The 13,729-nt window shown below is 46.1% G+C and overlaps 1 protein-coding gene across 1 annotated transcript in view; it reads left to right on the top strand.

The window, feature by feature from the left end:
• The window catches only part of Pygl (glycogen phosphorylase L), a 37,355-nt gene that overhangs the window by 14,373 nt on the left and 9,253 nt on the right, over positions 1–13,729 (top strand). Inside the window, exons 5-10 of the mRNA XM_021179683.3 lie at positions 2,190–2,321; positions 5,833–5,944; positions 7,171–7,253; positions 11,611–11,754; positions 12,310–12,402; positions 13,393–13,539. Of these exons, the coding sequence (XP_021035342.1) occupies positions 2,190–2,321; positions 5,833–5,944; positions 7,171–7,253; positions 11,611–11,754; positions 12,310–12,402; positions 13,393–13,539 (711 nt within the window). The remainder of the gene's footprint in view (positions 1–2,189; positions 2,322–5,832; positions 5,945–7,170; positions 7,254–11,610; positions 11,755–12,309; positions 12,403–13,392; positions 13,540–13,729) is intronic.

Genomic DNA, 13,729 nt, shown 5'->3' with positions numbered 1-13,729 from the left:
AAAAAAAACGAGGGCTAGAGAGATAGCTCAATGGTTAAGAGCACTGATTGCTCTTCCAGAGGCCCTGAGTTCAAATCCCAGCAACCACGGGGTGGCTCATAACCATCTGCAATGGGGTCTGATGCCCTCTTCTGGTGTGTCTGAAGAGAGCAATGGTGAATAAATGTTTTAAAAAATTAAATAAAATAAAAAATCAGAAGGGCACTCCGTTTTATTTCCCAAGATGGGATTGTAAAGGGCAAAAGTAAAATAGGCCACATCATAAAAAGACCATTTCCATAAAAAAACAAAACACATATGCCAGGAAGTTCTGTAGCCCTTCAGACTGTGATATGGTCTCATTCCTGCTCCCTGCTCACTAGCCCTGCTTTCTGCTCCTGAGCCCGCTCCCTGCTCCTCTGGATCCCTGCTTGCCTACTCCCTACACCATGCTCTCCTGTATCATACTCGCCTGCACCCTGCTTGCCTGCACCCCAGGTCCCCCACACCTTGGCTGCCTGCACCCCAGCTCTTCCAACAGCAGATACAGACAGTGCTAATGAGAAAGTCACCAGCTGGGAAGATTTTTGAAGGCTGGTGGACTTTTAACTTTTGAGTCTATACAAAGAACATTTGCATAAAATGTGTTGACCGAACCTCTGAGGAAAATATTTATACAGTTAAAATTCTGGTCTTGCCACAACTCTACTGGAACCTGATCAGTGATAGTCTTGCATGAAAACACCTGATTGTTGGAAGGAAGAGAAGGATATCATTAAACAGGCTCCCCTGGAAGGCTAGCAGGTGGCAGACAGGCACTCACGGGATGTACCTTCTGTCTCCTTTTAGAACCTGTGCCAAACTTGTTACAGCCAGAGTCATGGTTCCCACTGCCCAGCCAGCCTCTAGTCATCCTTATTGAGTTATTGGAGTTCCCCAGAAATGTTTTTTAAATCATTTATGCTCCGAGGAAGCAAAACTTGTTGGCTTTCTTGGCACTTGTTCACGAGTTCATCTCCATGCCCCACATTTGAGGAAGAAAGTGTTTCTTGAAATCCTCTCACCAGTACAGTGCTGGAGCTGACGTCTGCTTCACTGGAGTCCACTGAGTCAGTCCTCCACGGAGATGCTCAGTCTGCAAGCAGCCCGTTCATGACCAGGAGCCATGGATACTATGCATCATTCCTCCAGAGCCTCTGAGATGGGATAGAGTCCCGAAACCCACTTGGATGCACGGATCAAAGCTCATCTCCCACTGGCTCCACATGTTCACACACCTCAGGGATTAATGCTTTCATGGATCCCTGTGGTTACGTGAAAGTCTAAATTCACAGCCTGTTTTCTTCATCCACAGGAGGAAATTGAAGCCAAGGGTTGTGCCCACCCCACAGCATCTGTGGCTCCTCCCTGGGCCTGCTGCAATGAGCCTGTAGCTGTGACATTCTTACCTTTCAGTCCCCCTTAGAAACCAGCCTGAGGAAATTTTAAGTGCTGTTCACCGATTCCTTTCTGATTCAGTGAGGGACTGGGAATGAAAATCAACAAACAGGGATCCTTACAAAATGTGTTAGCCACAGGAAACTGAAACAGCCATTTTGGGGTGGGACAAATGAAGCCAACATGTAATGGCATTAAGACTGGTCAGCTGCTGCTTTGTCACTTAAGAGTGTATCCCCACAAGAGGAAAGGCCACTTAGATTTGGAGCAGGTCAGGAACTGGTATGAGGTGCCACCCTGTCCCCTGGACATTTGTTTCTTGATGGCAGAAGAAAGAGGAATACTTTGTTCACACTGACCAAGCTAGCTAGCTCTCTACCCTAGAATACTTCCCAGATGTAAAGGCGTGGCCTCTGAACCACAGAACTGAAGTCAGTCTTAGCTCTGTCATCATCCTTCTGCATGATCTTGAGCTGTTGTATTTCCTTATCTCTGAAAAGATCAAAATCATAGCTCCTCTAAGGTTGATACGAGAAATAACAGTCACACATATACAACACGTAAGTCATTGTCAATGACCAAGGCCATTGCTGTCTTAGGATGTAAGACACAGCTACAGGCTCAAGGACAAAATCAGATTAGAAGACCCAGTGTACTTTTATTGCAAAGCAGAACTCTTGAGTTTTGATAAAAGATATCTTATACTGTGAAATAATTGGAGTGCTAGGGCAATGTCCCCTGAACAGTGAGTTCTAAGCCTTGTCCATTTTCAGGTAGAAGAGGCAGATGACTGGCTCAGGCATGGAAACCCTTGGGAGAAGGCTCGTCCTGAATTCATGCTGCCTGTGCATTTCTACGGAAGAGTAGAGCACACCCAGACGGGGACAAAGTGGGTCGACACCCAGGTAATCAGGTTCTCGTGACAGGCCTTTTATTTTGCACAGCACGGTGAACGTTACACTGAGCATAAAGTGTGTAGCACTGCTGTGACACAATATCAATCGTGAAGTATTGGCCAGGCATAGTGGTGCGTGTCTTTAATTCTAGCACTCCGAGGTACAGGTGGATCTCTGTGAGTTTGAGGTCAGCGTGGTGTACAGAGAGTTCCAGGACGGCCCGGGTTATGTAGAGAAACTCTGTTCAAAAAATGAAAGAAAGAAAGAGGGGAGGAAGGGAGGGAGGGAAGGAGAGAGGCAGGGAGGAAGGAAGGAAGGAAGGAAGGAAGGAAGGAAGGAAGGAAGGGAGGGAGGGAGGGAGGGAGGGAGGGAGGGAGGAAGGAAGGAAGGAAGGAAGGAAGGAAGGAAGGAAGGAAGGAAGGAAGGAAGGAAGGAAGGAAGGAAGAGGGGAGGAGTGGGGAGGTGAAGGGAGAGAAGGGGATGGTGTTATCTTATGTATCAAGTAGCAGAGTGGAACTGTATAGATGAGCCTGCTTGTCCTCTTTGTACTTCCTAATCCTTTAGGCGAGAAGGGCACTGGGGCTAAGAGGGAAGCAGCTTCTCTGAGGTTAGCTGATTTACCAGGGTCATTTGCAGAGAGTATTCCGTTTCATAGTACTAAGCACAATTAGCTCTCCGGATGCTTAGCTCTCTGGCCCTATAATAGTTCTTGATATCAAAGGAGAGTAATTTTAAATGCCTTTTCTCAGCGCATCATTGTACATTTGGTACTGCAGTTTTCAGAAGATGATCCAGGCTTCAGCCAGGTGCTGTGCCTGACCTGTGATCTGTGTCAGGGAGTCAGGTTACTCCTACAGAAGCGGATGCTTCAATGTCTTCAAGGGCGTTTGTCCCACCATTCTGTTTGCATCGGGCCCTGTCACAGAATCATGCCTAGTCCTGTGACTCTCAGTTGTCATAGCTTCTGGTGAGTGGCCGTAGTCTTTCTTGGGCTGCCTGATTCAATCAGCACAGTTTCACTCGATATATTTGGTTAACAGAGAAGGTCTTGGACCGATGTTTATCTTAGTCATTCTTTAAAACGTTACTGAAGACCCACTAAAATGGTGTGGTGTACAGAGAGTTCCAGGACAGCCAGGGTTATGTAGAGAAACTGTTCAAAAAATGAAAGAGAGAGAGAGAGAGAGAGAGAGAGAGAGCATGCTTTACCATGACTGGTTTTAGCTGATTTCTTTTTTAGCTATTGGTTTATTTTGCTAATTCTTAGAGAGGTATCCAAAGTTCAGAAAACTAGAACATTAAAATGTTTCCTATCTGAATGTGAACTCACACAGCACCTCAGATGACACTAACAAAAATGATGTAGGGTATAGACAAGGATTCAGGCTTGAAGGTAAGGTCCTGCTTTGTTTATTTTGTTTTGTTTTCATGATGGTTAAATATCTGGCCACAGTCTACATTACACTTGGTCACTAATGCTGCCATGTGAGCTGCAAACAGACCAGTAAATCCAGTCTAAGAAATTGCACGTGTAGCTGAGCGTGGTGGCGCACACCTTTAATCCCAGTACTTGGGAGGCAGAGACAGGCAGATTTCTAAGGCCAGCCTGGTCTACAGAGTGAGTTCCAGGACAGCCAGGGCTATAGAGAAACCCTGTCTTGAAAAACCAAAAAAAAAAAAAAAAAAAAAAGGGAGGGAGGGAGGGAGGGAGGGAGGGAGGGAGGGAGGGAGTGAGAGAGAGAGAGAGAGAGAGAGAGAGAGAGAGAGAGAGAGAGAGAGAAAGAAAGAAAGAAAGAAAGAAAGAAAGAAAGAAAGAAAGAAAGAAAGAAAGAAAGAAAGAAAGAAAGGAAGAAAGGAAGAAAGGAAGGAAAGAAAGAAATTGCACGTGTATTGGTGTTAAATTAGTATGTGGTATAGAGCATGGTGCCTGCAATTTCATTAGCTCCTGACCTACCCAAAATTATCCAGCTTACACAATCAACACCAGAAGTGTTCTGTTCGCGTGATGGGGCCCACTGCGGAGCCAGTTTGGTTTTACAAAGCTCCCCTGGGTTCTTATGTTTCTGCTTTCATGGAGAATCCAGAAAGCTGGTTAGAAAGCACTTGTTTCTATTTCTAGAGGCCCAAGGTTGAGGGTCAGAGATGGCATCCATGAGCTAGACAAAACCCTGCAGGACTTTAGGGATGAGGGAGCCATCGCCTGGATCAGCCCCACATTTGTAGATCATGAGGTCAGACACGCTCTGAGCATGCAAGGAATGGCTTCCAAGAAGTGGAGCTGTTTGCTATTATGTAATTCAGATCCATAGGGAAGAGAACACCAGAGAGACTTAGCTGTACTAGTGATGTGTCAGAGCAAACCTAGGGAAGATGAAGAAGGGGAGCAGCAGGAAGAAGAGGGTCAGCTTCATGGCACAGAGGTGCCGCCTATGAAGAAGAGGGACAAGGAAGGGTTCTCCGACATGGGCTACAGCACTGCTCTGAGCAAGTAGTCACGCTGAGAGATAAAGCATACCTTTTGGAAATGCTGTAGTGTTCTGAACATGTTGGAGCATCCCAGAGATGATACACAGCCTTGCGGTGAGGTGTGAGGGGACATGTTCTCTCTGTAGTCTCTGAAAGGAGAGCCAAGCTGGAAGGTCCTTGGACTGCCTCTGTAATGATGGGGGGAGTGGAAGGACAAGTCTTGTTTAAACCAGGAGTCATTCCTAATCTATAAATGTCATCTCCTGGTTGGTGACAAAATGCTTGAAAATATGTATAAAGATCTGCAAAGACCTTTACTTCCTTGTGAAAGATACTGAAGTCAGGGTGCTTTGTTTCATGGTGTCCCAGTGAGTGGGCTGGACCAAGCGAAGCATCACATCTTCCCACACAGTCCTCCTGTCACTCCTCCTCCCACACAGTCCTCCTGTCACTCCTCCTCCCCATGAACCTTGGGCTAACGAGGCAAGGAATGGAAATGGGTCGTTTTTTCATGTGAATTTTAAATGTCCCGTGAAGCAGGTCAAGTGCCTGTCCTTTTGTCTGAAATATGTCACAAAGATGGGGCTAGACTTTCAAAGGCTAGCATCTTGATCCCAGGTCAGCTAATTATCACCTGACATAGCAGATCACTATAGGAGTCACTGAAATAGCGCTCTGCAACATCAAGAAAGCTAGCACAGCACATCTTAAATGCGGTCTGTGCGGGATGGACCTCCATCACTTTGCTGTTCTGTTGGATCTTAGCCTATTCAACATCAGATCGTCGGATGCTCTACACAGATCGTGGCTGCTGCCTTCAGGGGGGTCACGTTCATGTGCATCACTTTCCTTCTACACCATAGTTTATTAACTTAACCCCTCCCCCACCACTAACACCACCGTGGTCCCTTCCTGTCCCTCCTTCAGAGCAAGAAGCACATAGGAATTCAACCTAGAAATGCTATGAGAGATCAGCAGCCCAGAGACTCCCGTATGACCTCAGTTTCCGTCATCATCCTTGAGAAACTGTATCTGCTGGTGTTTAACCCCACAGGTGGTCCTGGCTCTGCCTTACGACACCCCCGTGCCTGGATATATGAACAACACTGTGAACACTATGCGCCTCTGGTCGGCTCGAGCACCAAATGACTTTAACCTTCAAGACTGTATGTACAACCTGCTCTCTGCTCTCTTTGTGTGTGTTGCATCTTAATGGCTGGTTAGAGACAAATTGAGCTTAAGAGAAGAGCCTTGAGTTTCTGATCTTTGATCTTCAGTAAGTGAGAAGGCTTTTTGTTTATTTTTGTTTGTTTGTTGTTGTTTTTTGAGACAAAGTGTCACTGTGTAGCCTTAGCCAGTCTGGAACTCACTATGTATACAAGGCTGGCCTTGAACACACAGAGATTGGCTTGTCTCTACTTCCTGGGTGCTGAGATTAAAGACAAATTCCACCATGCCTTGCTAAACTGTTAGTTTTTGTTGGTATGGAACATATTTTTTAAAGTTTTTTTTAAAACCTTTTATTGATTCTTTATGAATATCACATCATGTCCCCCAATCTCCCTGTCCCTTCATATCCATCCTCCACACTTGCAACCTCCCCCTCAAAAGAAATAAAACAAGATAGCATTTTTAAAACGTCTCATTGTGAAAGCTGCAGTGTGGTCCAGTGTGTCCCACAGTGTACCCTTTTGTCCACACATCTTTACTTGCAAATGCTCAGTGCAGTGAGTCATTGGTCTATTACACTATCGATACTGGGTTCTCATGGGACTCCTGTCAGATATCCTGTTGTTGTCCTGGGTCATAGAGATCCTGCAGCTTTGGATCTGTAGGACCCATCCTTTCACATGCTCCAGCTGATCATAGATGGGGTAGATGCTGGGGTGCGCCAACCCAAAGCACTGGATCTGGGCCTGGGTGGCAGCTGATTTGGTCATCCCACCAGCTCTCCTTCACCCAGGCCACCAGGGCAAACTCTGCATCACCGCCCCAGCTAGCTCACCCAATGCTGCAGTCAGCAAGGGGCAGGCTCAGCTCTCCTGCTCTGATGCCCTTGGGACCAACTTACCCTCGCCTTCATCACAAGGGCCAGCTCCACAGTCCCCACTCTCCCAAGTGCCACAGTGAGAGTTGGAGCTGGCTTTCCCACTCTCATGACCTCAGGGCCAACTCTCCTACCTGCTGCACTTTGTGGTTAGGGGTGACATTTTTTAAAGCCATACTTTAGTCTAGCATTGAACTCTCCTGGGAAGAGGTTTAAAATTTATTGTAACCCTTTGATTTTTAGAAATTGTAGGAGTTGTGCGTTGAAGGACATTGGCTGAGATCAAGGGACTTGCTCCAACAATGGCCAGCTTGTCTATTTATTGCTTTTCTGCATTCCTTTCAGTTAATGTTGGAGACTACATTCAGGCTGTGCTGGACCGGAACCTGGCTGAGAATATCTCCAGAGTGCTCTACCCCAATGATAACGTGAGTAACGCAGGGCCAGCTTGGGCCCCTTACTTCCAGAGTCTCTCCAGGAACCTATGAAACGTGAATACAGAGTAAGCTGGGTCCTTCCTGTAGCTTTCCCCTCCGTCAAGTAAGGAAAACAAACTTGTACAATTCATGAGATCAAACTGGTGGTACTTTGATTTGATTATTGGCTCCATCAATATGGGAAGCTCCATCGATGTATTTCAAAGCAGAAGCTGGATACAGGAGCTGGATAAAATGTTAAGGAAGGCTGATTCTGTGTCCCGATAGAATCTTCATTGGCAGAGTTAGAATTGGGAAGATTCCCTTCCTAGTCTCCTCCCATGCTCACCTTAGCGGTCTTCTGTCCCCAGGCTGGGGGAACTCATGGTGGTCCTTAGATCAGACTAGAGAACTAATGCTGCCTTTTCTGCCATTAGCTGGATCCTTAAGCTTTTCCTGAAGCTTGTTATCCTAATGCTAATCTAAAAGCTGTGTGTATATATTTGTCTGCCTGCCTGTCTGTGCATGTGCAAGCATGCATACACCATGACATATATGTGGAGGTCAGAGGATAACCTTGAATGTCACTCTTTGCCTTCTGGGGAGTCTCCCATCTCTACTTCCCATCTTCCAGTAAAAGCACTGGAATCACTGAGGACTCCCACACCCAAGCATGCTGGGCATTCGAACTCAGATCCCCAAATTCTCTCCGTGAGTGCTTCATCCACGAGCCTGCCCCCAGCTCTGATTTTATTTATGAGACAAGATCTCTTATCTAGCCCTGAACACCAGGAGCTCACTAAGTAAGCCAGGCTAACCTTGAACTCTCAAGGATCCTCCTGCCTTTGCCTCCAAATACTGGGATTACAAAGATGTACTGGAATGGACAGTTTAGGGACTTAGTGTTTGCTTGATGTGTAGAGCTTGATTTCCAGAGACCTCTGCAAATTCCTGGTTCATTTAAACATATGGAACACAACTTTTCTATGGATAGAATCAAGTTCTTGAAGATGTAATGATTCTTCTTGGAAGCAATTTCAGAGGTGACCAAATTACTACTCCACCTCACAACAATGCTAGAAACCAAAGACTCTGGGGATCAGAATGCAGTTTAGGTTGGATGTTCCCTTGGTGATAAGCCATGGATTCTAAGAGGGGAGGAAGGAAGATTTTTGGGAACCTACTAAGATATGTCATTTTTCCTTTGGAGAAAGACACATTGCTGTCAGTGCATGTCTTAGTCAGGGTTTCTATTCCTGCACAAACATCATGACCAAGAAGCAAGTTGGGGAGGAAAGGGTTTATTCAGCTTACACTTCCACACTGCTGTTCATCATCAAAGGAAGTCAGGACTGGAACTCAAGCAGGTCAGGAAGCAGGAGCTGATGCAGAGGCCATGGAGGGATGTTCTTTACTGGCTTGCTTCTCCTGGCTTGCTCAGCCTGCTCCCTTATCGAACCAAGACTACCAGCCCAGAGATGGTCCCACCCACAAAGGGCCTTTCCCCCTTGATCGCTAATTGAGAAAATGCCTTACAGCTGGATCTCATGGAGGCATTTCCTCAACTGAAGCTCCTTTCTCTGTGGTAACTCCAGCCTGTGTCAAGTTGACACAAAACTAGCCAGTACAGTGCATTTCGGAGGAGTCACTAAACCGAGAGCATAAGGTTGTTCCTCCGGTGGTCAGAGTGAGAGTGTGCTCGTCTACAGTCGTCCACCAGCCAACCCCGGGACTACTGAATTCTGTAACTGGAAAGGGCCACCTTCTGTCAGAATCAAACCTGACTTGACTTGAGAATACTCATCTGTAGTAATCAGCATGATGTATTAAGTTACATGAGATTTAAAAAAAAAAATGGCAGGACTTTTGGGTTAAGCATCCCTCAGTGGCAGGACTTTTGGGTTAAGCATCCCTCAAGATACTATCTTGTTATTGCTCTGTTTTTTCAGAGAGGATCCATAACATTTGTGGGTGTGTGCACGCATTGTCGTTATTTTTTAAAAAAATAGTTTTTCTTCTTAAATATGGTCATAGCCAGCATCTAAACTTCAGCCTTCCTTGTAAGAATTTTGCTGTTCTTCTTGCTCCGCCCCTAGTGAGTCATGTGCTCTGCCTATGGCCCTGAAAGGCTTTTCTGGTCACGTGCAGGACTGAGTAGCGCCTGACCCGCTCTCTGATTGGTCGCCGTGCTCTGACTCCTCTGCCAGGACCTTGGCTGCATTAGGAGTCCAGGGGCACTGGATGAACCACCCTGCCCCGCCCCACCACATTGCCAGGAACCACTCTGACCCTGTGTACTTACCTCACAAAGTCTCACTCATCTTTAGGACTCAAACCAAGAATTACTAGATCATCCAGATTTCCAAAGTAAAAATTTCCAAAACTTGTAAAGAAATTGATCTCACATCTATCTTCCCACTATTAAAGACAGAGATAATTTCATTTCTAGGCGTTGAATAATTCTCTAGATTGATAGACGCTTAATTTCATCATAAGCAGGGTCATGATGCTTTTTATTATTTTTAGAACAATACCTTCATTGTAGATTGTACAACAACATATACCATTAGAAAAAAAATAAGCTATATAAAACAAAGAAAGTAAAAAACAAATGTAATTCTACCACTTTATAGTCTCATTGTTACTATTACCCTAGACAATTTTATTTTAATCATGAAATTGTCGTCTCTTCTATTTTTATCAAAGATATACATGTTTGGAAAGACAGGTTTGGAAAGGTAGGCAGCCATCTGTTTTCACGAAGCTGTAACTTCATGAAGTAATAACACGAAGTTGTTACTACTTTAGGATTTTCTATGCCCTCCATTGTTTGCCCCCCACTTCTAAAGACAAGCCTAAGCCTCGTCTTCTCCATCACAGAAACGTTTCCCATCCTATTCTCTCTGTATGAACATCAGAGTCTTCACTGTGCTCAACCGGTGTTTGCTAAGTGTAAATTCATGTCCCTGCCATCATCCAGAGAGCTTGTGCTTACCTCCCATTTGAGGTCATTGTTTCTAGGTTCCTGGGTCTTGCAGTTCTGGGTTTGCTCACTATTTCTGGTAGGATACATCCCTCCAGACCTCCTGGGAATGGGTGTCTGTGAGCTGAATTTTCTTGAGACCTTGTGTGTCTCAAGAGCATATACATCCTGACGTTTGCCTGGATGCGGAGTAGATTCTGCTTGTATTGCCATTATTGTTGCTGACAAGTTCAAGTCATTTTGATGGGGTTGGTTTCTGTGAATGATCAGTTGATGCTGGTGAAGCCAATAGAGGCTGGCTGTGTTTGGCAGTGTGGCTGGGAGAAGACAACATTCAACCCGTCCACTTTCACTCTCCACCCCCAGACACATTTTTCAATATGAGATCATTGGCACCTGGCCTTAACTGCGCCCTTCACTGGAGACTTACCATCTCATAAAAAGCCTGCTCCTGTCCAAGTTGGGAAAGGAAATGGCTCACTCAACTTCAGGATTTCTTTTTTTTTTTTTTTAAGATGTATTTATTATACGTAAGTACATTGTACCTGTCTTCAGACACCCCAGAAGAGGGCATCAGATCTCATTATGGATGTTTGTGAGCCACCATGTGGTTGCTGGGATTTGAACTCAGGACCTTTGGAAGAGCAGTTGGTGCTCTTAACCACTGAGCCATCTCTCCAGCCCCAACTGCAGGATTTCTTGAGGCCCAAGGTCAGCTGTCCCATAGGCAGCTCTCAAATGACCCTTATTTCCATCTGTACCTCTACTTTCAAAGGAATTGGTGCTGCCAGTTTCTAAACATGCTCCATCCCAGTAGGAGAACTCTGACAGACAAACTGAATTTCCTCTTGGCTCTTCTCCACTAGCAGGCCAAGAGCTGGCTGGATTTCCACACGCCCACCTGTTTCTCACCATCAGGAGATGTCTCTACTCTATACATCAGGGATGGCTCGACAGTTAACAGCTGGTACCACTCTTGCAGAGGGCCTGAGTCCTGTTCCCACAATCAGGTTACACCACCTGTAACTAAAATGCCAGGGAATTTGATGCCCTCCTCTGGTCTCTGAGGGCACTGCACTTGGCTCCTCTCTCTCTCTCTCTCTCTCTCTCTCTCTCTCTCTCTCTCTCTCTCTCTCTCTCTCTCTCTCTCTCTCTCTCTCACACACACACACACACACAGTGTTACTACTGTCTCTCCAGCTTCTTTATCTGGACACACACCCTAGAGCTCTTGGCTGTCAGTTGAACAGGGTTTCAGGGAAGCAAAAGTTGATATTTCTTCATTCCCTGTGACACCTCTCCGCAGACATCAGGCAGGGGACACGGCTCACGTATTGGTTACAGCTCCACTGCAACCCTCCCTCACTTGGGTTCCTTGGCTTGCAGTTCTTTGAAGGGAAGGAGCTGCGGCTGAAACAGGAGTACTTTGTGGTGGCTGCCACCCTGCAGGATGTCATCCGGCGCTTCAAGGCTTCCAAGTTCGGCTCCAAGGATGGTGTGGGAACCGTGTTTGATGCTTTTCCAGATCAGGTGAGTGTTCAGACCAGTGGTTCCCAACCTTCCCAGTGCTTCCTTCAACCTTTTAGACCAGTGGTTCCCAACCTTCCCAATGCTTCCTTCAACTTTTAACACAGTTCCCATGCTGTGGTGACCCCCCCACCAACAACAACCAGAAAATTACTTCGTTGCTACTTCATAACTGTAATTTTGCTGTTGTTGTGAATAGTAATGTAAATATCTGATATGCAGGATATCTGATATGCAAGATATCTGATATGCAGGATATCTGATATGCAAGATATCTGATATGCAGGATATCTGATATGCATTCTCTGTAACAAGGGTTGTTCAGCCCCAATGGGGTTATAACCTGCAGGTTGAGAGCCCCTTGTTCAGACTGTGGCCACAGGTAAGGTCCACAGGGAAGACTGCCATCAGATTCACTCTCTCCCTGTGCTCTGAAAGTTAGACAAGCAGAGTTTCCCAGGAAGTGGGAGCCCAGTGCTCCTCCCAGATGTTTGTGAGGACAGGAAGCCTGGCCCTGGGCCGTCACTCACCTCCATGCCGTGTCTTTTCTCTACCCAGGTAGCCATCCAGCTGAATGACACACATCCTGCACTCGCCATTCCGGAGCTGATGAGGATTTTTGTGGACATTGAAAAACTGCCCTGGGCCAAGGTCTGGATAACCTGGCTTCTTTGTCTTTAAACCATTCGGACTCTCTGGGTTGAAGGACTTTTGAGAGGCTCCTTTATTTGGGTTCAAAATAAGTTTCTGTTGCTAAATTCCCACAGTTGAAGGTATAGCTTGCCCTGATGCCAACATATCTCCATCCTTAGTGTTCTACAGGAAATAAACCTAAAACCCTAAAAACTAAGCAGATACAAGCAAGTATAGCCAGGGGCACCAACAGCTATGTCAAGGATTATACTGTGTTGGACATATTTTGTTTATCAAATGATTTGAAAGGAAATAATCTAGCACCAGAAGACAGCTAACTAAAAGTGTGCCCCTGTAACTTTGGGGTCAGCGTTTTATATGTATGTGTGGGGGGAGGGGGAAGGGGAGGCGGTGTGCGCACAAGTTTGCATATAGAGGACAGCCTTCGGTGTTGTTCCTCAGGGGCCATCCATCTTGTTTTTTGAGATGAAGTCTCTTATTAGGCTGGAGCTCATCAAATAGGCTAGGTAGCTGGTCAGTGAGCGCAGGGATCCTGCCTCTGCCTCCCCAGTGATTTTGTTGTTTGATGTGGGGGATCAAACTCAGCTCCTCCTGCTTTTAGAGCCAGCGCTTTACTGTCTGAGCGATGTCCCCAGCCTGGGAGTCAGAATTTTAAATATTATTTTGTGTCTGCTAAATGTTACTTAAGGTTTTATTCCCCAGCTTTGAGTAATTGATCGTTAATAATAAAAGACAAGAAATGACAACAGAGAAGGCTTATCAAAATGTCATCTAGTATCTTATCAGACAGCCTTATAAAAAGCTTTTTTCTTTCCCTGAAAAAAATGCAGTGTAACAGTGTTCCCCAGACTCAGAATCAAGTACACCTGACTGTGCACACTCAGACACACCTGTGGCACATGCCTGTGGCACACGGTGGGCACTGAGAAGCATTTGACTTTTGGTGGTGTGCACTGAAGGGCCAGCCACTGACCCTCTCTGCTGCAGGCATGGGAGATCACGAAGAAGACCTTCGCTTACACCAACCACACGGTGCTCCCGGAGGCCCTGGAGCGCTGGCCGGTGGAACTGGTGGAGAAGCTGCTGCCCCGACACTTGGAGATCATTTATGAGATCAATCAGAAGCATTTAGACGTAAGTCGTTGTGACAGATGCTGCCCTCTCAGGAGAATCCAGCTGTAACATGCCCAGGGTGGCCAGGGTGTTCTCCTCTCCTAGATGAGGGAGGCCTTGGCGTATTTCAGTCTCTGAAAGTACTTACGTCTGGGTGGGACTCTGTTAAACCAGTGTCCTTGAAAGTGTAAAACAGAGAGATGGCTTCTCC

The sequence above is a fragment of the Mus caroli genome, unplaced genomic scaffold, assembly GCF_978045245.1.
Source record: "Mus caroli unplaced genomic scaffold, Mus_caroli_1 scaffold_14, whole genome shotgun sequence".
Classification (NCBI taxonomy): domain Eukaryota; kingdom Metazoa; phylum Chordata; class Mammalia; order Rodentia; family Muridae; genus Mus; species Mus caroli.
The sequence above is the reverse complement of the archived record's forward strand: the minus strand, read 5'-3'. Positions and strand labels throughout refer to the sequence as shown.